Source organism: Garra rufa, chromosome 6 (assembly GCF_049309525.1).
Source record: "Garra rufa chromosome 6, GarRuf1.0, whole genome shotgun sequence".
Taxonomy (NCBI): Eukaryota; Metazoa; Chordata; class Actinopteri; order Cypriniformes; family Cyprinidae; genus Garra; species Garra rufa.
Genome location: NC_133366.1, coordinates 12,217,835 through 12,243,587, shown reverse-complemented (window position 1 = coordinate 12,243,587; position 25,753 = coordinate 12,217,835). Strand labels below are relative to the sequence as shown.

The following is a 25,753-nucleotide window of genomic DNA, read 5'->3' as shown; positions in this document are numbered from 1 at the left end:
TTATATATATTTATTATATTCTATTCCTAATATTTTATGGTTATTTTTTATTGTATATTTGTACATGATGCAAATTTCTTTTTACAACTAAAGTTAATCCTATTATATTCTAATTTGTTTAATTATCTTATTTCTCATTCTATACTGGAACTTCCTTATAAAATGTATAGGTTATTAGCAGTCGTAAAAGCATTTCACTTTATATGATACTGTGTATGTGTATGTGACAAATAAAATTTGAATTTGGTATGTAATTTGATGATTTGTTAATGTGTCACTTCATTACTAACTATTATTTACTACCCATGCACTAACATTAACTAATGGCTAGTTAAGGTTGATTTTGACATGACTTTACTTGAGAGGGCCCAATCATAATGAATTCACTGTTAACTACCCATGCACTAACATTAACTAATGGCTTGTTTATGTTGATTTTGACATGACTTTACTTGAGAGGGCCCAATCATAATGAATTCACTCTTAACTACCCATGCACTAACATTAACTAATGGCTTGTTAAGGTTGATTTTGACATGACTTTACTTGAGAGGGCCTAATCATAATGAATTCACTCTTAACTACTTACTAAACTCAGCTCATGATTTATGATATACTTCCTATCAAATACACATGTACTAACACAGTGAGTATCAGCCTGGTTATGCTGTGCCAAGATGCCGTGTGGATTTTCAAGAAGTCAGAGAGCGGAGGTGCAGGATCTTCACGGCTCTGTCTGGATGGAGAGTGAACTCTTTCTAGTTTGAGCATTTCTTTAGGAATTGTTCTACAAATGTTCTTTGTGGGTTTTGTGTTTTTATATTTTATTATTCTGTGTATAAATCAATAGGTGAGTTTAAAGGGAAAGAGAAGAACATAAAACAGAAAAGATCAGTCATTAGTGTATTTAGTATTTTCTACACTTGATGAAGAGGATCAACTAATCCTTTGACACCCAATAATGTTTAAGACAAAGCTGAAGATGTCAAATGCCTAAATTATGATAGTTTTAAATTACTTAAATTAATTTCAAAGTCAGAGTATTTCTCATTCTTTCCTAAAAATTTAGTTTACCCATAAATGTTAATTAATGCATTAACTATCAAACATGTACTAACATGTAGTTAAGGCTGCCGTTATTCATCCATGAATCCGTATGACTCCAGTTGTAGTTAAGGATAGCCCTTTGTTAGTTCATAATTAGTTAATTCCTTGAATAATCATTAGTAGGTGATGAATTAAGTATTAATTTAGGCATTAGTACATGATTATTCATGTACCCTTATTGTAAAGTGTTACCGATAAGACTATACTGTACACAAATTCTTACACTTCAGCTTACAGAACTTTATGACTAGCATGTAGCTTAGCACATCTGAGTGTTAACTACTGGAGGCATGTTCCATCTTCATTACAGTCCTAATTAATTGACTAATAGCCACAATTAAGTAGTAAACGACTCTTCTTGATAAAGAAAAGACTAAAGGAGGAGAAAAGGAGGTTTAAAAAAGGAGGACAGAGAAAGATAGCTTACACCGTCAAAGCAAACTCCCAAGCCTCAAGCCATAAATACAAGCCTTCTTGTCATGCCTTTGATTAAAACACCAGCAATTTATGAATCTCTTTTCATCCAGTTCATAATTCATTAGCTCTCAACATGAAAAAAAAAAAAGATACGGCCTTATCAATATTAATGATATGAGTGTGTTTTCCTTTGACTGCTACTATGTCTCCAAGTGAAAATTGCATGCTGTAGTCAGTGAATCTTTAAAATGCATTGATCTCATAAAAAGCGGGAGAGGTTAGTAAATACTACCAGAGGATAAATTAGCCAACAGCGCACAGAGCCAAGAAGAAGACCTGAGAAATCCTTCCAAAGCGGTTAGCGGTCATAAATGAGCAGGGGGTTCGAGCTCCACACGCACATAACCATAATCACCTTGAAAAATGTTTTGACACCTTCGTAAAACAGACATCATAAAGACTAACAATGCGTAGGTGTAACAGACGGAAAAAAAACGGATGCTATAAATCTTACCTTGCGCTTGTTGTTGGGGCTGACGTATAGATAGCTGAGGATGGTCTTCACGCCCACCTTTTCATTGAGTTTCTCATAAGTGGTTCCATAATCTGTTGACCTGAAATACAATCAGAGGCTTAGATGAGAACCTGGGGAATCAGCTGTGGTAATTAAAGACCCGCTGTGCACTTTAAACAAGGCTGAAGTGAGTATGAAACTGTGGCTTATTCATGGAAGCAAAACACTTTTTTAAGTGTCTAATTTGATTTAAGGAAGGCAATTACATGTTTAGGAAATGTTGCAGCAATTTGTTGCAGTTATGGAGCGGCCATGACCCCATAGTGCCTTAAAAGAGAGATGGATGAATCAACCTGAGCTCAGTATATTTGCTATATTACGCGGCATTTTTGTAAGATAGAAGTGCAGTTTAACATACTTTTTTAAAGTGTACTTAGTATGCAAATAAAAAATGCACTTACAGTAAGTGTGAATTAAATGTAATGTATTTGAAAACCTACAAGCATATTATTTGTAATTGATTTAAAATAGTCTAATAAATCTATATTAACTCTTTCTCCAGCAGCGTTTTTGAAAGTTGTCAGCATTTGTGATCATTTTAACTACATTTTCATGGCCCCTAGAATATTTTGTTGTACAAATATCTGAACATGCAATACTTCAAAATAAAGAATGTTTTATTCTAGCTTGAAGCTTTTTTTATCAACGCTAGAATGTTGGTAAGTTTCATAAAAAAGCAATATTTTGAGCAAAAAGCTGAAAAAAATGTGCTTTTATCAAATACTACATCTGCATCGTATTCAGTACAATGATCAAAGCAAAGATGCAGTATCACTTCCATCAGTACCATCAAAGCTTGCACAGCTATGTCTCTGACAACATTTCCCTCTAAAACATTAAGGAGTTTTCATTTATATGCTGTTTATTGTTGATGATTGCTTTGTTTTTCATATGCATTTGCTTACATACAGTGGTGTGAAAAAGTGTTGGCCACCTTGCTGATTTTTTATTATTTTGCATGTTTGCAAAATAATAAAAAAATGTTCTTTAATGTTTCAGATCATCAAACAAATTTAAATATTAATCAAAGATAACACAAGTAAACAAACCATGCAGTTTTTGAATGAAGTTTTTTATTATAAAGGGGAAACAAAATCCAAACCCACATGGTCCTGTGTAAAAAAGTGTTTGCCCCCTAAACTTAATAACTGTTTGGGCCACCCTTAGCAGCAACAACTGTAATCAAGTGTTTGCGATAACTTGCAATGAGTCTGTTACAGCGCTGTGCAGGAATTTTGGCCCACTCATCTTGGCAGAATTGTTGTAATTCAGCCACATTGGAGGGTTTTCAAGCATGAGCCGCCTTTTTAAGGTCATGCCACAGCATCTCAATAGCATTCAGGTCAGGACTTTGACTAGGCCACTGTAAAATCTTCATTTTGTGTTTCTTCAGCCATTCAGAGGTGGATTTGCTGGTGTGTTTTGGATCATTGTCCTACTGCAGAACCCAAGTTCGCTTCAGCTTGAGGTCACGAACAGATGGCCGGACATTGTCCTTGAGGATTTTTTGGTAGACAGCAGAATTCATAGTTCCATTTATCACAGCAAGTCTTCCAGGTCCAGAAGCAGCAAAACAGCCACCACCATATTTTCCTGTTGGTAAACTTTTGTCTCGTCAGTCCACAGAGTACTTTTCCAAAAGTCTTGGGGATCATCAAGATGTGTTCTGGCAAAACTGAGATGAGCCTTTATGTTCTTTTTGCTCAGCAGTGGTTTTCGTCTTGGAACTCTGCCGTGCAGGCCATTTTTGCCCAGTCTCTCTCTTATGGTGGAGTCATAAACGCTGACATTAACTGAGGCAAAATATTTTTTTTGACCCACTTAAAGGCGTAGTTCACTTTCAGAACAAAAATGTACAGATAATGTACTCACCCACTTGTCATCCAAGATGTTCATGTCTTTCTTCAGTCATAAGGAGAGGATGGAGGGTGTTTTGAAGAAAATATTTCAGGATTTCTCTCCATATAATGGACTTCTATGGTGCCGCCAAGTTTGAACTTCCAAAATGCAGCTTCAAAGGCCTCTAAATGGTCACAGCCGAGCAAAGAAGGGTCTAATCTAGCAAAACGATCGGTTATTTTCTAAAAGAAATTACAATTTATATACTTCTTAACCTGCTTGTCTTGTCTAGCTCTGTGTGTACTCTGTGTAGAGATTAAAAAGTATATAAATTGTAAATGTTTTTTAGAAAATAACCAATTGTTTCGCTATATAAGACCCTTCTTCCTCAGCTGGGATCAGTTAGAGCCCTTTGAAGCTGCATTTAAACAGCATTTTGGAAGTTCAAACTCGGGGGCACCATAGAAGTCCATTACATGGAGAGAAATCCAGTAATGTAAATGAATAATTTCTTAACGACTGAAGAAAGAAAGACATGAACATCTTGGACGACAAGAGGGTGAGTAATAACCTGTAAATTTTTGTTCTGAGAGTGAACTACTCCTTTAAGTAGGACTTAAATCAATTTTTATGTGTACTTTCATCATTTTTTCTAACTGCTGAGTATACTGACAAGCGATACAATTAAACTATAATATAAATATATTTGTAATATTTTTTTTTTAATAATGATATATAATGATATAAATAATAATAACGTTATTTAGTTTATTTAAAATGTTATTTAAAAAATCTAGCAAAGTATATTTTAAATAAACATTCTATAATGTATTTTCAATAAGTAGAATTAACTAAAATTAAACAGAACTTAATTTTAATTTAGAATGAATTTTAAAACATTTATATTGGGATAAAATTTAATTACCAATTTACTTTATCTAATTATCTAATACTTAATCTAATTATTTTCCAAATGTAAACTATAATTGTGCACAGCAGCAATAGACATGCAAATTAAAACTAATATTATTCAACATCTGCAAAATCTTCATCTACAAATATTTGATAATCTTTAACTCTATTATATGCATTTTATGTTAAATTGTCATTTAAATACTTCACCTGGAAACTAGTACATTTCAGGAAATGTTGTTTTTCTGTTCTCAGTGTGAATCATACAAAACATACATTTTTTTTTTTTAAGCGAAGGTCCAGATCTAACCCCATCCCATAACCCTCACTGGGGCATAATCTGATTATACGCAAATGTGCAATTTTTTCAATTTCAAGATTCAATTTCTGTGTTTGGCTGGTAAGAGCTATCTTATAAATAACAGGAAATTCAGAGTTTGGCATGGGAAGCACTCATAAAAAAAGTCTCATAAATAACTACAAATTCTGTGTTTTGGCAGGAAAGCACTGTCTCATAAATAAGAGAAAAATAAAATAGTTAATAATTGTAATGAGACTGTGTAAGATTTAAGTCAAATAAATTAAAAAAAAAATAATTAATTTAAAAATAATATATCATATTAGAACAGACGTTTATTAACTTACTTTAACAGATTTATTAGACTCACAGTTTTATTCAGTTTCAGTTATTTATATCCTCCATGTAATGCAATAAGGATCTATCATTTCATTCCATGTAATGAGCTTTAATTAACTTATATCTTATCGAATCTTGATAAAGAATTTAATACTTTTTACACCAGCAAATATTTAGATTTAGTTAAAAAGTAATTTCTGTAAGCAGACACTCTGCCAGCCCATCATCCTCATGCTCATTGGTATTCACACAAAATGTCAGCTTTTAATTAAACTTACAATATGGGGGAAGTTAAAGAAAAGAGACCATCAGTCAAAGCTGAGGAAAAATACACAGAGAGTTTTATCTTGGGAATCTGTCATCGCTCAACATGAAGTTTTAATGCTAATGAGACTTTGCTAACTGACTTTTCATTTTTCGACTTTCAATGTTCTGTATTCTGTGTACTAGAAACTCAGCAGTTTCTAGACGATACAACACCACTTCCAACTAAAAACTACAGGCCAGTAGTAACAGATTTTTTTTTTCTTTGTCTTTTTGAATGTTTGTCATTGGATCAATAATAGGGCAGTACAGTGGTGCAACAAAATGAGAATACAATCCAAGAGACTGTCTAGGTCAACACAGCAATGTTCAATAACAGCAGCATTAAACAGAATACACAAAGACAGCTGGTCAGGATCGCATTAATCCTAGAAATAAGACTTCACAAATGACCGCTGAAACAAAGGGAGCATTTAACGGTTGACTAATGAGTTCTAAATGCAACACAGGTGTGTGGTAACTATAGTAACAAGCCTCGGATAAACAAGGAATTCCAGAGAGGATGCCCTCTGTTGACTGTTAGGGGAACAACAGACACTTCCCTGACATCTACATAAACAAACACAGCCATTTCAGAGGATACAGCTTTGCTGCTCTGGTGCCATATGTACCATTTTTCGGTTATTAACAAAAATATATGTCATTTTCTAGACTCTGGAAAATCCACTGAGATGAAATTAAAGTTCTCAGCACTGTAAACAGAACAGAAACAGTTATTTAGCTCTTGTATATAAGCGACTTACAGCACATTCAAGGCCTTTTCACAAGTTTTAGTGCAACGCATCAATGCACCGCACAATGACAAGCTTGCTATGTTGAAAAGCGTGCACATACTATATGCCCTGCTGGTTTGCTATACATTGTAGAGAAAAAATTACTTATAAACACATGGGTTCACATAAATCAGGATGTCCTTGGAAATTTAAATAAACTCAAGAATTCTTATTCAGACATTGTAAAGTGATCAAATCACATTGCTACGTGTATCTGGGTTATTTTTTTAACCCAAATGCTGGGTTCAGCTTGTTAGGTAATTTTATTGGGTTATTTTTAATATTTTTTGGGGGTTGGGCCTGTCTCTGATGAATAAACTCGAGTCGAGTTACAGTCAGAGCAGCTTTTGCATCCTCTACTGGAGAGAGCGGTTCTTAACGCTGGCGATTTGGTGCACTTCTTCAGTGAAATAAAGGTTTGTATGCATTTTATTTTATTTGTAAGTCTTTACTGTGTTGTAAATTAAATTATTTTTATCCAACACAACTTACAAGGGTGAGATGTCAGTCGTTTTGCATGATGAAATGCCTTACATAACATAAGTTGATTTTATTTGTTATAATACTGAATTTAATTGAATTTGATGTTAACTTATGTTCTCTAATCTCAGTACTGTTTGTTTATGAGCAGGTTATGGGGCCTGTCGTGGCATTTTTCAGCTATAAGTGTAACGCGAGGCAGCGATCTTAGGTTCAACAGCAGCCCATCACCTACTTTTGCCGGCATGAGAATTAGCTATCTATAGACGTTTTTCCTGAACACGGAAGTTAAGTCCGACACTTAACTGAAAGAATGCTTAGCATTTCCGGTCTGCATTGTTTCTAGTCAAATTAGGGTATATTCCGATCTAATAAACTAATGTTAAACCTATTAAAATGTTTTTAAAAAGCACATGGCTCCATAGCGCCATCACTTGGCAATGTCGAATGACTGTCATTTGTCAGTGCCTCACTTTAATGAGTGTGTAGATGACAAGAAGCAGCGGACGTTAGCTACATTAAAAACAGATGGACGCTATTTGAATGGGTTCCTATGGAGACCGGAACAGAAAAGCATTCAATCTGACGTTAGAATTCGTAATGGCGGCGCTCATCGTTTACTCAGGAAAAAGGTCTATATCTGTGAAAAATGATTACAGAGAATGGTTGAATACACTTAAAAGCTGCTTTTTGTATTTCAAAAATGATTGTTAAATGAGTTTAATGCTATTTAATATTGTAAACTATGCTGTGTTCACCCAAATAAATTCAATTTGTCTTATATTTTGCCCATCTTTTTCGACACTATCTGACTATCTGAAAAAAAAAAAAAAAAAAAATTCTCCTCTCTTTCCTGATCTTCCCTTTCTAGCCCGTACTCATCTGACAACGCCTGACATATGGTACTTTTGAGCACTTCCTATGTCGATCTGCCTCCTTAGGATGAATTATTTGTTGTATTCCCAATTGTAAGTCGCTTTGGATAAAAGCGTCTGCTAAATGAATAAATGTAATGTAAATGTAAATGTATATTTTTGTCCATTGGTGTTCTTGCTTAATAATAAATGTTTATCGTTTGATTATTGCTGTTGCCTCTGTAATTCTGTGTCATTTTCAATTTCCAGCTCATTTTAAGCCAGCAATACAATAGTTATTGAGCAATTAATGACTTAAATAAAACAACCCAGTATGTTGTGTAAAAAATATGTATCAAGCGCTGGGTTGCCAAATAACCCAAGTTAGGATGTTTTTAACCCAGCATTTTTTAGAGTATAGATTAAAGTTTATTCAAGGACTGAAGTGGGTTTGGACCATTATTACTATATTAAAAAAATTAATACAACACTAAAAAAAAGTAAATAAAACAGATTATTAAAGTATTACAAGAAAAAAAATACTATTTCTGTCATGAAAAATCTCAGAAAAGTTTAGCGTGGTAATGGTAATGCTAATGTATTTGGTCTTGGCGGAATAGATCTGCTACACTGCTGCTGCTGTTGGTTAATGCTGTAGTTGTAGATTACTTTTACTGCTGCTGCCAGCAAATACAGAACTTGCTACTGCCAAAGCATATGGCAATACGGTGCTGTGAGTATTTAAGACATGCTGCTGCTGCACAAACAGCATAAAATAACCCATACAAGATCTATACAGGTGGAGCTAGGGAAGGTGGAGGGTTTCAGAGGAACTCTGAAAACGCGCTGCCAAATGCCCAAGTAAATGCTACTAGTCATTAAATAGCTGTAAGGTCATTGGTTGTGTATGCAACATGAACCAATCAGCTTGTGGCAAGTGATATCATCAGTTACGTTAACAACCCGTCAGCCTGCGTCATCGAGAGTTTCATGGCAGAATTCATGGCATTCTACTTCAAAATGTAATGTCTAATTCAATGTGTTACTTTAATTTTAATTACCTGTTTTAATTGTTTCAAAGTGATTCCTACGTTTTTTTCCCAGTGTAGTTATGGATTTTCAACTACAACAGTCGTAATTAATGTTACAAACCCACTTCAAACTTTTATGCAAAGCTGAAATTGACATTGTGAAGATGATAACCCTGGTGAAAAAAACAACTAAAACCAGCCTACAGTAGCTGGTTTTAGCTGGTCAACCAGCCTGGCTTTAGCTGGTCGGCAGGCTGGTTTTAGAGGAGTTTTGGCCACTTTTCCAGCCTCTTAGCTGGTCAGGCTGGAAAACCACTAAAACCAGCCTGGCCAGGCTAGGAGACCAGCTAAAACCAGCTACTTCCAGCTTAAACCAGCTAATACCAGCCAACCAGCCTAGGCTGGTTTTAGTGTTTTTTTCAGCAGGGAATATGTCTGGTCATCCCTGGCTGCACTTCGAAAGCTTGGCGATTCACAGAACTACAAGTGATGCACCACTGGTGGTAATGCTGTAGGCCTAGTTGATGTTTTACTCTATAGATCATGAAGTAATGGAGAATGATGACACAATCAGCCCCTCTGGACTAACCTGGGGTTAAGATTCTTGCTCAATGTCTCAACAGAAGTCAGTCTTACACTTGCTTGTACGCTGTAGCCACAAACACCAACCACGTGCCTTGGCCAGAAATCAAGCTCAGGCCATGACCCTGAGACCACTTAAGGACAATAAACAGCAAGATAGTTGAACTAAAATGATAAATTCCAAGTACCTATAGTAGTTTTCTGAGGAATATTACAACTATTCTAAGGAATTTGAAATCAAATCAGTTGTCGTGATTATGCTATTCTAAGTGTTTTTACTGTCAGTTATAAGAACTAAGGCATTTTTTGTGCCAGAATAATGTGACGACCTTCAAAAGCCCAGAAACAGCCGGTCGCCTCATTACAGATCAGAGAGATCCCATTGAAAGCTGTTATTGAAATGAAAAGCAATTTTCTTTCAGTTGTTTTAGATGAGCGGTGTCTGCACTCATACATACACACAGAGTGTAATAAAGAAAGAGAGAGAAGGAAAGTTATCCAACAACCGGTTGTTTACATTTCCTGTTATATGAAATGTTGAATATTGACAGCATTTGAAAATAGGCAGCGGTGAAGATGTGGTGAGTTTTATAAAATATTCATACCTTCATCTGTGTGCTAATGTGAAACTTGTGTTCGGTTGAGACCTGACATTTTTTCTACATGTTTTTTCGGGGTAGAACTGCCATTTCAAATCTATTTTAGAAGAGCAACGTCTCGCCAACTCGCACACAAATGACGCATACATCAGAGAATCAAAATATCTACTACCACTTTAAAAGTGTGCAATCAAACGTACAACCGTAAAAATAAAAATGATGTTTGGATGTTAAAGTTTTACAAACCTCATTTGACTTGCAGTTTGATAATGCCAGAGAACTGCAGTGCTATTCTTATATCTTTAAAAACACTCTGAACGTCATCTTTTTATAACAACCTTGTACATTGTTTTTGCCCACTTCTCCTTCAAAATTCTAGCCTGAAGCTGTATTACAGCTCAACGGTGTTCTTTCCCCCCATCGAAACTTGACCTTGGACAATTTAGAGTTTTGCTCTCATTGAGATTTTGAATTAATACATTAAAAGCATGCCACTTCAAATATCCTGCTTTAAAAGAGGATTTGCTCTACTATTTAGTTCCCTTCTAATATTAATTAATAATTTTCAATGTTTCTTGCGCCAAAACAGGTGTAATTAAGTTGAATACATTATTTCACAAGTTTTGCATTTTTAAATCAAGTTGCTAAATACTGAATTGATATTAATGTGTAAATATGTTAGTCATCCCAATCATATTATTTACACTGATACAAACAATTCCTTGTGGATGAGGTCTGGTTATAAATTATGACATTGTACTGAGGTATTACAAGTAATGTGAGTTACATAATCAGATTTTATTTTTTTTAATGCAAGTTACTTGCTTTTCCAATTTATTCACTGACATCTTTACTGTCCCTTTAGCCTAAAGTTTATTAATTTCACAGTTTTACAATTTTACAGTTGCCTGTATACCTTTTGGGGTTTTTGTTATTAAGTAAACAAGCCTAGCGCAGGTAACAAAAAGCAATGATAAAGTAAAGTAATGCATTACTTTCCATAAAAGGTAACTAAGTAATGCAATCAGTTACTTTTTTTATGGAGTAACACAATTGTGTAATGCATTACCAGAGCTAGGTAGTAATTGATGTAATTAGATGTAATCTGAATTATGTAATCCAATTCCAACAATTAAGTACTTAGATTAAATTACATTGCATCAATCAGACAACAGTTACTTTTTATGGATTACATGATTAAGGGAAACCTTGATGTAATATAATGTTTAATGTACTCCACTCCTATTGTTGATAACAACAACATCTATATTGCCAAAAGTACTGGGACACCCCCTTCTAATAAACAGGTTTGACAAATTTAGTAATTTCCATGAGTATAAATCTTCATGTTTAAGCATATAATGATATTCTAGGGGATTGTGTGCTTCTAATTTCTAATTTTGAATTCTAACATGACAATGTCTTTGTGTATAAGGCAAAGTTAAAAAAAGAAATGATTGATTCAGTCAGTGTGGAAGAACTGATTTGTAGAAAGTAAAGTCCTAAAATCAGCTAAACACATCTGGTGTGACTTTAAATGCAGGCCTTGAGCCAAAAACTCATCAGCAAACACCAATGACTTGTACATTCACTATATGGACAAAAGTATCAGGACACCCCTTCTTTAGAACAGAAAAAGGCACTTCCAAAACGGTGGCAACAATAATTAAAACATTTTGGAAATGTCAAAAATGACTGTACCCATAGTTACAAGTCACTGGTGTTTGCTGATGAGTTTTTGGCTCAAAGTCTGCATTTAAAGTCACTCCAGAGGTGTTCAGCTGGGATTAAGACTTTGCTTTCTGCAGACAAGTCTAGTTCTTTCACACTGACTGAATCAATCATTTCTTTTTTAACCTTGCCTTGCACACAGAGGCATTGTCATGGCATAAAAATGGTCTTGTCAAAGCTGTTGCTATAAAATTAATAAAAGAACACAATCCTCTAGAATATCATTATATGCTTAAAGAATTTTTATGCATGGATCTACAACAGTAGGCAAACCTGTTCATTAGAACGAGGTGTTCCAATACTTTTGCCAATATAGTGTATGTTCTTACTCTTTGTATTTTTATATCAATATGGTACAAGATTATCCTATTTAAATCCATGTGAAAAATGAGAGGTCAAAATAATCAAAAAGTAGTCAGATTACATTACCTAAAATCTTTAATGTAATGTATTACCCCTGCTGAAAAAAACAGCCTAGGCTAGTTGGCTGGTCTTAACTGGTTTAAGCTGGAAGTAGCTGGTTTTAGCTGGTCTCCCAGCCTGGCCAGGCTAGTCAGGCTGGTTTTAGCTGGTGGTTTCCCAGCCTGACAAGCCTGGTCAGGCTGGAGAAATTGACAAAAAAAACCTAAAACAAGCCTGCTGACAACTATGACCAGCTAAAACCAGTCTGGTTGACCAGCTAAAACCAGCCAACCAGCCTAGGGCAAGTTTTAGCTGTTTTTTTTTTTTTTTTTCACCAGGGATGTTACTAACTGCATGTTATTTGGAATCAGTAATGGATTACAATTGCTAAGTAATCTACCCAGCTCTGTGCATTACTTTCAAAAGTAACTTTGCCCAACAGTGGAACCACAACAGTATAATTGGGGGACATAAACAATAGTTCACTAAAGTTTTGGGATCAACAGATGAAAAAGGCCAAACGGCATTGGGTCAATGGCTAATGGCCAATTTATGCTGATATGATAATATGATAAATTTTTCCAAATATGAGCTAAGTGTACTGGGTGGCTTTGCATTCAGGAATGTGAATAGTATAAGCAACATGTATACTGAGAGCCAGGACAAGAATATGTTAAAACAGGTTAAATGATCAATTCATCAAAGACGTACAAACTAAAAATACATCAAAACGCTATGAACAGCGGGACATTTCAAGTGGAGATGAGTATTTATTTCTAAAGGGCAGTTTACAATGTTTAACTGAATGATTAGATACACAGAGTATTGACTGTAATAAACAAGATTATGATTTCACTACAGGACGTCACTGAATAGCTCTGCACATAATGCCTAAAACCCTAAAACAACTAAAAATGATTTAAACAGCTTTACAGCTCAAATAATACAAGAGTTTTACAGAAAAATTAATGTAAGTGCCTTTTTTCCCTCAACAAATTGTCCCCATTCACTTCCACTGTACTATATTGTAGTATCATTCTGTAACAACACTGTAACATAGATTTTTTTTATTGCTTAATGTTGTTGTTGACTGATGTTGTTGTTTTATTGCTTGTTGTTTTTGTTGATTGATCTTAAGCTTGTATTGAACCTGCCTTTCATTGGTGTAAACCATGGGGTCTCCAAACTTTGTCCTAGAGGGCTGGTGTCCTGCAGAGTTTAGCTTCAACTTGCCTGGAAGTTTCTAGTATGCCTTGTAAGACCTTAATTAGCTAGTTCAGGTGTGTTCAATTAGGGTTGGAGCTAAACTCTGCAGGACACTGGCCCTCCAGGACCATGTTTGGAGACCCCTGGTGTAAACTGAATGATTCATTAATATTAAACAGTATTTTAACTTGAATAAAATCAGTTGGTTATCACAAAAAGCACCATTTTGTAGGTTATTTGACAAAACCCCTTTTACAATGCAATTTCTCTGAAGAAAATTTGCAGGAAAGCAATGAAAAGTTAATAATCTTGTTATTTCCTCCTTTTTCCACTTACCGGCGCAGACTGAAAACTACTGAGGCGTAAGTACACAAGGCTGTATAATTTGTGTCTATGTGTATTAATCAAACCTTCTTTCAGACTCAAAATGACATTTAATAACCAGCACCTCAATAAGAGCAGCTATCGCAGTGAAACTCTGTTCAAAGCCAACAATATCACAAATTAAGTACCAACCAGGAGGGTTTCTTTTTTCTTTTTGGTCCATTTTGGTTTTGTAAGTCTTTAAGTGTTTATTAGTCCTAGAGTCTGGTACTTTTTTGTAATACTATTTAAAGATTACACATAGACTCCTTGTTCCTGCATTTCAGAAATAGCACTTTCTTTGCTGACCATATGCTTACAGTGTTTCACTATACACTATATATATACCATACTACTCCAAAAATTGCTTACAGTATCTACAGTATAGTAAGTGTCTTGGTACTTTATAACTCCCCATGAAAATTTAATTATCTGCCAAGGAAGGCATTTGACTACATTCATTAAAGCAGTCCTGAATTTATCTACCTGGGTGAGGGGGAAATAATTGTCTTGAAATATGCAATATCTTGAGGGAACATGATAGGATGCACCTGGCCTGTAATATGGCCTTGGTTATTATACAACCATTCATTAGACCTGATAACTCCCTTGAGACACTTTTACACTTACTGTACAGTATACTGCACTGTACTCTACTTATACATAGATACTGTAGACTTGCATGATAGCTCGTAAAAGGCAGAATGCACATCAAATTGCTCAGAATATTTCACAATTCACAGATCTGTCTCAAAATCACAAAAAAAGTGCTTTCTATTTTAATATAATTTAAAATGTAATTTATTTCTGTGATGGCAAAGTTGAATTTTCAAAAACATGGAAAAATAACCCATTTCTTATCATGAGATATATAGGTGAACTCATGATTAACTGCAGAGCACACACACACACACACACACACACACACACACACACACACACACACACAGAGGACAGGCATCTCTGCAGAGCACTCACACAGACTCACACAAAGGACAGAGATCATCTAGAAATCTAATTATCATCTCCCGTTCATCTAAAATGATTGGGTAGGTAACTACACTCCATACTGCCATTTGATTAATAACCCTCTGGTTACCAGCATATTTTATGCAGGGTCACTAACTTCATTACTGAAATGCTGGGTCAACAGCAAAGCATTGTCTGAGAGTAAGAGACTGCTGAACATATCAGAATCTTTTTTTTTTTTTTTTTTTTGAGAGAGAGAGAGAGAGAGCGAGATCTTTGTTATGAGCTCAGTTGGATCTTTTCCTGTCCGGCTATATTACTGATTGTTTGGCCATTGCATTTCCGATGGAAGCTCCATCTTTCCAAGCTAAAGGGCCACACAGTCTGCTGAGCATCTCCACTCCAATCTGCTGCTGGTAGAAGCTGCCAGATCTGGTGAGCTGTATCCAGTTTCACTACTCGTTTGACCGCAGTGAAGTTTTAGATTAGTTAAAAAATAGCTCACCCAAAAATTAAAGTTAAACATCTCATCATCATCATAAATGATAATAATAGGAGAATTGTAATGAAATAAGATATTTAGAAAAATGTTGATAATTGTTTTGCATGGAAGCCCGTTACTGCCACTGAATAAAGATAGATAATTGTAACTTCTTATATCACAATTTTGTCTTTTTTTTTTCCCAGAATTGCATGATACAAACTCGCAATCCAGATTTTTTTCTCAGAATTGTGAGATATATACCCATATTCACGAGTAATAAAGTAAGAATTGCGAGATGGAAACTTGCAATTGGGAGTTATAAAGTCAGAACTGCGAGATATAAACTCACAATTGCGAGTTCTAAAACAAAAATTGCAAGATATAAAGTCAGAATTTATATCTGAGTTCGCAATTGCTAAAAATTTAGAATTGCTAAATATATAGTCAGAATTGCAATATATAAAGCCAGAATTGCAAGTTATAAAGACAGAATTGCAGGATATAAACTCCCAATTGTAAGAAATAAAGTCAGAATTGCGAGATATAACGTCAGAATTGCGGAATATTAACTTACAATTGTGAGAAATAAAGTCAGATTTGTGGGATATAAACTCAAAATTTTAAGAAATAAAGTCAGAATGGCAGGATATAAACTCCAATTTTAAGAAATAAAGTCAGAATTGCGGGATATAAAGTCAGAATTACAGGATATAATGTCAGAACTCCCAATTATATATTTTTTTCTTATTCAGTGGCTGAAATGGGCTTCCATAGTTTTAGGCCCCATTGACTTCCATTGTGTTTTGTGCCTTTACTATGGAAGCCAATGGAATATGAAACCATCTGGTTGCCAACATTCCTCAAAATATCTTCTTTTGTGTTCCACAGAAGAAAGAAATGGTTTGGAATGGCATGAAATGGTTTTGGAATGGCATTTTTCACAGAAAAAGATGTTTAGAAGAATGCTGGCAACCAATCAGTTTTGGATCCCAGTGACTTCCACAGTATTTTAAATGCATTTTATGGAAGTCAATGGGGCTGGAAACTAAAACCAACATTCTTCAAAATATCTTCTTCTGTGATGAGTAAATGATGACAGAATTGTCACAAAATTTGATATTTTGAAGAATGTTGACAACCAAACAGTTTTTGGTCCCATTGACTTGCATAGTTTTTTTTTTTTTTTTTTTTTTTTTTACTAAGCCAATGGGATCTGAAATCTGATTGCCAACATTCTTCAAAATAACTTCTTTTGTGTTCCACAGAAGAAAGAAATGTCTACAGGTTTGGAATGGCATGAGAATGAGAAAATGATTCTATTGACTTCCATTGTATTGTTGCATTTTGTATTGCTTACTATGGAAGTCAATAGGACCCAAAACCTTTGGGTCTTCAAAATATCTTCTTTTGTGTTTTACAGAAGAAAAAAGTCCATATAGGTTTGAAATTATATGAGGGTGAGATATTTTGACGAATACTGGCAAACGAATAGCTTTGGGTCCTATTGACTTCCATAGTATTTTAAATGCATTTTATGGAAGTCAATGGGGCCCAAAACTGAAACCAACATTCTTCAAAATATCTTCTTTGTGCTATACAGAAAAAAGAAGTCGATACATATTTGGAAATGATATGAGGATGAGTAAATGATGACAGAATTGTCACAAAATTTTATATTATGAAGAATGTGGACAACCAAACAGTTTTGGGTCCCATTGACTTACATAGCTTTTTTTTTTTACTAAGCCAATGGGATCTGAAACCATCTGATTGCAACATTCTTCAAAATGTCGTCTTTTGTGTTCGACATACTTTTCACAGAACCAAACTGTATTGGGTTCTATTGACTTCCACTGTAATGTTGTCCTTAGAAGTCCATACATGTTTGGAATTATATGAGGGTAAGTAAATGATTCACAAAAGAAGATATTTTGAAGAATGCTGGCAAACGAATAGTTTTGGGTCCCATTGGTTTCCATAGTATCTTTAATTCATACTATGGAAATCAAAAGGATGCAAAACAAACATTCTTCAAAATACCTTTTTTCTTTCATTCCACAGAAGAAAGAAAGGCATACAGGTTTGGAAAATGTCATGAGGATGAAAAAATTATGACAGATTTTTAATTTTTGGATTAACTGTCCTTTTAACACCAGCTCCATTCAAGCAGCTCTAATACACATATGTCCATTTAGATCAATGAGCTGTGTACTGGATATCCAAGGGTATAAAGACAATCAGCGATAGACACGCCATTAATCAGCTAATGTAGCTTCATCAGATTATTAATACAGAGTTGATTTAAAAGTCACAACACTGGACGTGTTTGTACTGTCACGCTGCTTAAACAAATGCAACTCCAGAGACACTATGAGAACCTTTAAAGCGCACTGTATTTATCTGTATCTCTCTGATGTTTGTGAAGCTACCACAGGGACACTACATCACATCATTTGCACAATGTATACCACTGAACTCTTTTATCTACTTGCTTAAATAAAAGCTTTAACAACTTTGAACAAACAGTCACAAAGGTATATTGCATAACATGCTTGTAATACATTTCCCTATAGCATGGACACATAAAGATTGAAGCCTTGAATAATTATCAGGATTCTTACCTCCATAAGGAGCTCTCTGTGACACTGCCCAGATTGAAGTCATACAGTTTGGTCAGCATGAGAATCACCTGTACAAGAAAGAGAGAGTAAATCAATTTATTATTTAATTTTATCAATCTTTTTTAGCTGTCATTTGTCAGTAGGAGGCTAAAATGTCATTCCTGTTACCTTTGCACAACTAAATAACTAGCAACTGAAAAGTTCATAGAAATGATTGATTGATTTTTCCTTCTAAGATGTTGTACTTTCACAACCTTGAGCACAAGGCTTGTTAAATTAAATTGCAAAACTGTAAACCTTGTTAACCTTCTGAAAGCATATTTACTGTATGTCCTTTCAGATTTAGTAAAACTTAAATGCATTATTTATTTGGCAGAATGTTTAAAATCTTACACTGTATAAATTTACTTAAAAAGCTCATTATCAAGTTCAAAAATGCATCAAAAAAGTTGAAAACATCTGCTAAAGATGAATGCATGGGTAGCCGATGCACAATCATGTCAACTCACATAGCTGTGTTGCACTGATTGCTTGCCAGCAAAAAAACATTTTATGCATAAAAGACACAATCATCAAATTAACTCTTAGCACAAAAGTCTACATGAATTCCAAATCAGAACCATTATTAAATTACCCATTATATAAACTGCTCAATAAATCAGCCTAAAACAACCTTAAAATGCACAAATCCTCACATCTTCTCTTCATCTCAGCATAAAACACCATTAAATGATGCATCAGGTTTCCTCCTTGACACCCTAATAATTCATCTCTTCATTACTTAATCATATCATGCTGAATCTATCTACAGCGCTGTAAATATCCTTTATAAGATTCTTAAGGTGCACGAGATTCTGCTAACTAGGTCAGTCAAATTCCTCCAGGAAAATTAGAGACGGGAAAAAGAGAGAGGAAATTCATGCCTAGAGCGAAAAAAAGTAGACTCATAAACTTACAATCTATTTATCTATGAAAAAAAAATAATACCTATATAAACTCAAAACCTTTTGAAGAAGTGCTCATTATTATGGAGAAAGATTTCACTGGTGCTCTCAGAAGTTACAATAATAAGTGTGGGAAAATTTTATATTAACCCTTCAAAAAGCCTCTCAGAGCACATTTTGAGTCAAGATGTTAATATTCAAGTGTTGAATGTTCAAAAATTATTAGTTTACAAACAGTCGCTCATTATTTATGACGAAAACAATGAAACCAGCTATTGTTTAGTGAAATCTTCAAATGCAAGCCTATTTTTATGTAATACAGCTTCAAAGTGCAGCCTAAAATCACCAATTATCAAACCCTTTAGTCATCCACTAACATGCACGCCTCAGTCTAGCCTTGATAAAACTGGTAGAAATTCTAACCCATCCTAAACAGGACTTCTGCATGTAGAAAAAATAAAAACGGCTAAAAGATAAAAGGCTGAAGAACCATTCAAACAGAAGAGTACTCTGGGAAAGAAAAGGAATGATGAAATCCCCCTTCAGCTTAAAGAATAATTCAGGTCTTCATGTAAAACAGGCTTTAGTCCACCAGACAACACCTTTAAGGCTATAGTCAATTCATTCGTTCATATGGGAAGCAGCCTGAACTGCTGAGATCTCCTGTAGTATTTGAAAGCTGCCCTGACATTTACATACAGATATGGAGAGCAAAGCACCAGAGCAGTGCTCAACAACAGGAAGAGGTCTGTATAATAGGAAGGCAGAGAGAAAAGACATCTGAAGTTAGACAAAACACCATATAATTAGCCTTTCTCAACAAAAAAAAAAAAAAAAATGGAAATTACGTCAGTGCAGGGTAAAGTTAGTTCCCTACAGGCCTGCGCCTATTATATCAGTATGCCCTTATCTCAAATAATGCTTTTTACCTTTTCTGTTTTGTCTGTTTTCCAAGTTGTTGTTATATAATCAACAAAGAAAAAACATTTTAGTCGCTTGTAATTTACATGGCCACTCAGACCGCTGACGCTGAATAATAATATGTTCAACATATACTGTAGGTTCTGTTCTTCATCTCCGGTACATTTGGTCGTATTATTTCAACTTACTCAGTCATTTCCCTTGAATCACTACATCATGATAAATTATGACAACATTTATATCCAGATGCACATCTTTTTCCAAGAACAAATTAAACAATTCTAAGTCCAGTTGATGCATACAGTAAATTCAATACAACAACGTAATCCCGATTCAATAGAAATAAAGCCATTAATCTCTTGTTTAATATGTATTATACAGCTGGTTTTAGCTGGCTAAAGTGGCTAAAACCCCTCTAAAACCAGCCTGCTGACAAGCTATGACCAGCTAAAACCAGGCTGGTTGACCAACAAAAACCAGCCAACCAGCCAAGTATTTGTGATGACCTGAAGCTGAAGCAAAAAGTTAGTTGTGAAATGTTTGGTCTTTGTAGAGTAAAACATCCAGCAGTTGGAGCAATTTTTTGTATTTATTTTGTAAAAATAGACTTTAATTCCTGAACTTACTCTTGTTAAGTATGGCCGCTGTTGCATGTCACCGGTAAAACATTTACCCTGCAAGCGCCAATCCGGGAGCCAGAAACACGGAAATGTGAAAAAGGCTACAGTAATTGGCTCCGGAAACGTAAAAATAGGGCGGTCATGATTCCTCGATTCATTTTGAGTACTGGATTATAAAAAATCATGGACTGCAATTTTAGCAAAAGACTGAAGCGGTGCATTCCATGGTTGAGAATCTATGGTTCTAGCTGGGTTTTTTTTTCTGCAGGGACATTTTAAATCAAAATGTAAATTCATTAGTTTACAAACAGTCACTTGTCATTTACAATGAAAACAATAAAAGCTCAAACCCTGTTTATTTACATGTTTTGATGTCCACATATTCAAGAAATAACAGTGGCCGTAGCATTTTCGTCATAAAGACATGGCCAGATATTAAATATTAAGTGGATATTTTAATTAAATGTTGTTTAGTCAAAAATAAACAAGGATTAGATCGCGTTGTAAAGTGAAAAAACAATCGTCAGGCCGTTGGCCTCTATAGTAATTTGTTATAATGCATAACGTACATTAGTTCTATTGTTTATAATACATTATGTATTATAACACAGTTTTGTCCAATAAAGCAAATGATTACTTGCTTTTGATACTTTATTTTAACTGATTATTACCTCATTGCTATTATGTATGTATTTTAAGTCATTTTAAAGGCTATTGTAAAAAAAAAAAGTAATTATAATTATCTGATTACTTGATTAATCATTAAAATAATCGATCAATTACACAATTACCCAACTAATCGTTAGTGACAGTTCCCTCTCAGTCGGTCTCTACGACGTCACGTCGGAGACCGACGAATTGGGATATCGCTTTAGAGATACCAATCCTCTTCGTGTGTAAACTAAACGAGCCAATGCACATTGGCATGCATGATTGCATCCAGCTGTCGCTGATCACAGCGTGAGCATAAATACACAGCAGGTGCAATGCATAGACAGCATTTCGCATCGGAGCCGATCTTCTTTGAGAGAGACGCAACGAGCCATTCTACTAGAACTCTTACTGCGGTGTTGGCGGTACGGCGCGTCAGCGGTGGTGGTCTCCTGTGGGTGGAAAAAGCGCGCAGTCAAGGATTGCACTACCTGCCTTCTGTGTCGCAGCGGCCATCTCCCCTGTGTGCTTCAGCATTAGAGCAGTTTCTAAAAGAGTATCACGGGTGAACGTCTTTTTAAAGACGAGGCATTTGAAACACAATGCCGTTTCACCCGTGCGTTTCTGGATGCGGTCGTTACCTGGCGCCAGGTGATGGTCACGATCGCTGTCTGACGTGTCTGGGTATTGAGCACGCTCAGGCGGCGTTTGTGGATGAGTCATGCTGTCATTGCGGCGGCATGTCCATCACGGAGCTGCGGACCAGACTCCGCTTCCTGCAAAGGGGCGGGGTGCCAGTTCCTCTGCCCAGATCTACCGTTCCCCCCGGCAAACGCCGGGGGGACTCTACCTCTGGCAGAGGGCTGACTGGTCTGACGGTGACGGTGGGGAATTTCCCGGCGGGTGATCCGCTGGGGGTTCCTCCTTCCACCGACAGCCCGTTCCATCTGGAGCTCCCAGAAGAGTGTTCGGGTCCTCTTCGTGAGGCACCGCTCATTACTTTTGGGGCTCCCCCTGACGACCGGATGTCAATCGCTGCATCGGGGGGTGAGCCAGACTTCTCGGGGGAGGACGATTCCGGATCGCTGCCGTCCACTGGGCGGTCAGCGGTGCCGGATACCGACCCCGAGATGATGGCTATGCTTTCCCGGGCCGCCGAGAGGGTAGGGCTTGAATGGAACCCTCCATCACGTCCCGACCCCTCTCGGCTGGATGACTGGTATCTTGGGGTGGCCCGCGCTGGTTCTCAGCGTCCCACCCCAGTGCCCTTCTTCCCGGAGGTGCATGATGAGCTTACTGGGACGTGGACGGCACCTTTTACTGCCAGAAACCGCTCCAGTGGCACGTCCTCCCTCACCACCCTTGATGGCGGACCAGCGCGGGGGTACGCGGCTGTCCCGCCGGTGGAGCGTGCGGTGGCGATGCAATTGTGTCCCGGCGCCGCTTCCACCTGGCGGGGCAACCCGTTGCTCCCCTCCCGGGCCTGTAGGCACTCGTCGGCTCTGATCGGCAGTGCCTACACGGCTTGTGGCGCTGCTGGCTCCGCCCTACACGCTATGGCGTTGTTACAGGTCCATCAGGCCCAGGCACTGAAGGACCTGTACGAGGGTGGTCACGACCCGGAAGTTCTACGTGAACTCCGTATCGCTACGGACCTCGCGCTACGAGCGACGAAGGTTACGGCGCGGTCTCTGGGTCGTGCGATGTCCACGATGGTGGTCCAGGAACGCCATCTCTGGCTGTGTCTGGCCGACATGAGGGAAGCAGACAAGGTCAGGTTCCTGAATGCCCCCGTGTCCCAGACCGGCCTCTTCGGCGACGCGGTCGAAAACTTCGCCCAGCAGTTTTCGGCCGCCCAGAAGCAGACTGAGGCCATCAGTCATATCCTGCCCCGGCGTGCTCCCGCTGCTGCCTCCACCCAGCCGCCGGCGGCACCTCGGTCTGCTCGTCGCCGAGGGCGGCCCCCTGCCTCCGCCCCCGCTCCACAGCAGCCTGCGCAGCAGCCTTCACGGCGGCGCCGTGGAGCCGGTCCCAGGGCGGCCGCCCCGCCCGTCCAGGCTCCCACCAAGACCAGTGGGAAACGCAAGAACAAGCGTCCCTGAGACGGGCGACCCAGAGATGGAGGAAGCTGCTCTTCGGGAGATGGTGATCGCACCACTCCCTCCCCCGGAGGAGGGCCGGGCGGAGAATCTTTTGTTTCCTTTAAAAAAGTTTCTTTTAAGAAACCCGTCATCGGCCTCACGGTCGGTGACACCCAAATTTTCAATAAAAGAGCAGTTTCTACTATCTCTGGGTCCCCAGAGGGGACAGCGGGTGTTGCACGGGTTAGCCCCGGGCTTCACCCCCTCTCCCCTCCCGCCAGCAAATGGCGCTGGGCGGTTGGAGAGTGCGGTAAGACGGACTACTCACGCACCAGCTGCCAGAACGCAGGTAAATGTCTTGCACACACCACACACAGACACCCTGACCCCGCTTCGGACCGGCATAGAGACGCCCGAGCGGGGTCCCTGCGTTCCACCTCGCTGCCCCCCCGCAGGTACGTCAGTGGTCCCGCTGGTCCCTCTTGTACGTTGGCTGGGGGCCTGGAGAGGGCTTCCCAGTCCGTCTTGCTGGCTCCTCCGGACCATCAGGCTCGGCTACGCGATTCAGTTCGCCCGGCGTCCGCCTCGGTTCAGGGGCATCCACTTCACTACAGTGAAAGTAGCAGATGCCCCTGTCCTACGGGCAGAGATTGCTACCTTGCTGGCGAAGAAAGCAATAGAGCCGGTCCCTCTAGCCGATATGAAGACAGGGTTTTACAGCCCCTACTTCATAGTACCCAAGAAAAGCGGCGGTTTACGACCGATCCTGGACCTGCGCATCTTGAATCGAGCTCTTCACAAGCTACCTTTCAGAATGCTCACACAAAAACACATCCTCAGATGTGTTCGTCCCCAGGATTGGTTCGCAGCGATCGACCTGAAGGACGCGTACTTTCATGTTTCGATCCTTCCGCGCCACAGACCATTTCTGCGGTTCGCGTTCGAAGGCAGAGCATATCAGTACAAGGTCCTGCCCTTCGGGCTGTCCCTCTCCCCCCGTGTCTTCACGAAAGTCGCGGAGGCGGCCCTTGTTCCCCTCAAGGAACAGGGCGTTCGTATCCTCAACTACCTCGACGACTGGCTGATACTAGCACACTCTCGAGAGCAGTTATGCGAACACAGGGACCTGGTGTTGGCACACCTCGCCCGCTTGGGCCTTCGGGTCAACTGGGAAAAGAGCAAACTCTCCCCCGTGCAGAGGATCTCTTTTCTTGGTGTGGAACTGGACTCGGTCAGCCAAACAGCTCGCCTCACGCAAGAGCGGGCTCAGTCGGTGCTGAACTGCTTGAATACGTTCAAGAGCAGAGAAGTGGTCCCACTGAAACAGTTTCAGAGGCTCCTGGGGCATATGGCAGCAGCTACGGCAGTCTTACCGCTTGGCCTGCTCCATATGAGGCCACTTCAGCACTGGCTTCATGGCCGAGTCCCGAGGAGAGCGTGGCAGCGCGGCACTCTCCGGGTCAAAGTAACCTCGGCCTGTCGCCTAACCTTCACCCCGTGGTCAGACCTAGCTTTTCTTCGGGCAGGAGTTCCCTTAGAACAGGTCTCCAGGCACGCTGTGGTACACACGGATGCCTCCACCACCGGTTGGGGAGCCACGTACAACGGGCAGGCAGTGTCGGGGGTTTGGACGAGCCCCCAGCTACACTGGCATATCAACTGCCTAGAGCTGCTGGCAGTACGCCTTGCCTTGAACCGTCTCAAAGGGCGCCTTCGAGGCAAACACGTGCTGGTCCGTACGGACAACACTGCGACCGTTGCGTACATCAACCGACAAGGTGGTCTACGCTCCCGTCGCATGTCGCAGCTCGCCCGTTCTCTCCTCCTCTGGAGTCAGAAGCATCTGAGGTCGCTTCGTGCCATTCACATTCCGGGTTTGCTCAACCGTGCAGCCGACGAGCTCTCACGAGCTGCGCTTCCCGGAGAGTGGAGACTCCATCCCCAGTCGGTCCAGCTGATCTGGAGACGTTTCGGGAAAGCTCAGGTAGACCTGTTTGCTTCTCCAGAGACGTCCCACTGCCAGCTCTTTTACTCCCTGACCGAGGGTACACTCGGCACGGACTCCCTGGCATGCAGCTGGCCACGGGGCCTTCGCAAGTATGCGTTTCCCCCAGTGAGCCTTCTCGCACAGACACTGTGCAAGGTCAGGGAGGACGAGGAGCAGGTCCTGTTAGTGGCGCCTTACTGGCCTACTCGGACCTGGTTCCCAGAACTGATGCTCCTCGCGACAGCCCCTCCCTGGCGGATTCCTCTGAGGAAGGATTTACTGACTCAGAGACGGGGCACCCTGTGGCACCCGCGTCCAGACCTCTGGAAACTACATGTCTGGTCCCTGGACGGGACGCGGAGGTTCTGAGTGATCTACCCCAAGGAGTGGTAGACACCATCACTTCGGCGAGAGCTGCATCCACGAGACATGCTTACGCCTTGAAGTGGAACCTGTTCGTCGAATGGGCTTTCTCAAGAAATGAGGATCCCCGAAGATGCTCGGTCGGAGTCGTGCTTACCTTTTTGCAGCAAGGGTTGGAGCGTAGGCTGTCTCCCTCCACCCTTAAGGTCTATGTGGCCGCTATTTCTGCAAACCATGACCCCGTTGAAGGAAGGTCAATAGGTAGGCACGACCTGGTCGTC

General features: G+C 39.1%; 1 protein-coding gene across 1 annotated transcript in view; it reads right to left on the bottom strand.

Annotated features, from left to right (window-relative positions):
- sorcs1 (sortilin-related VPS10 domain containing receptor 1) overlaps positions 1-25,753 on the bottom strand; it is a 253,063-nt gene that overhangs the window by 116,994 nt on the left and 110,316 nt on the right. The window contains exons 2-3 of the mRNA XM_073842166.1: positions 17,906-17,973; positions 2,039-2,138 (exon numbers count right to left, since the gene is read on the bottom strand). Of these exons, the coding sequence (XP_073698267.1) occupies positions 2,039-2,138; positions 17,906-17,973 (168 nt within the window). The remainder of the gene's footprint in view (positions 1-2,038; positions 2,139-17,905; positions 17,974-25,753) is intronic.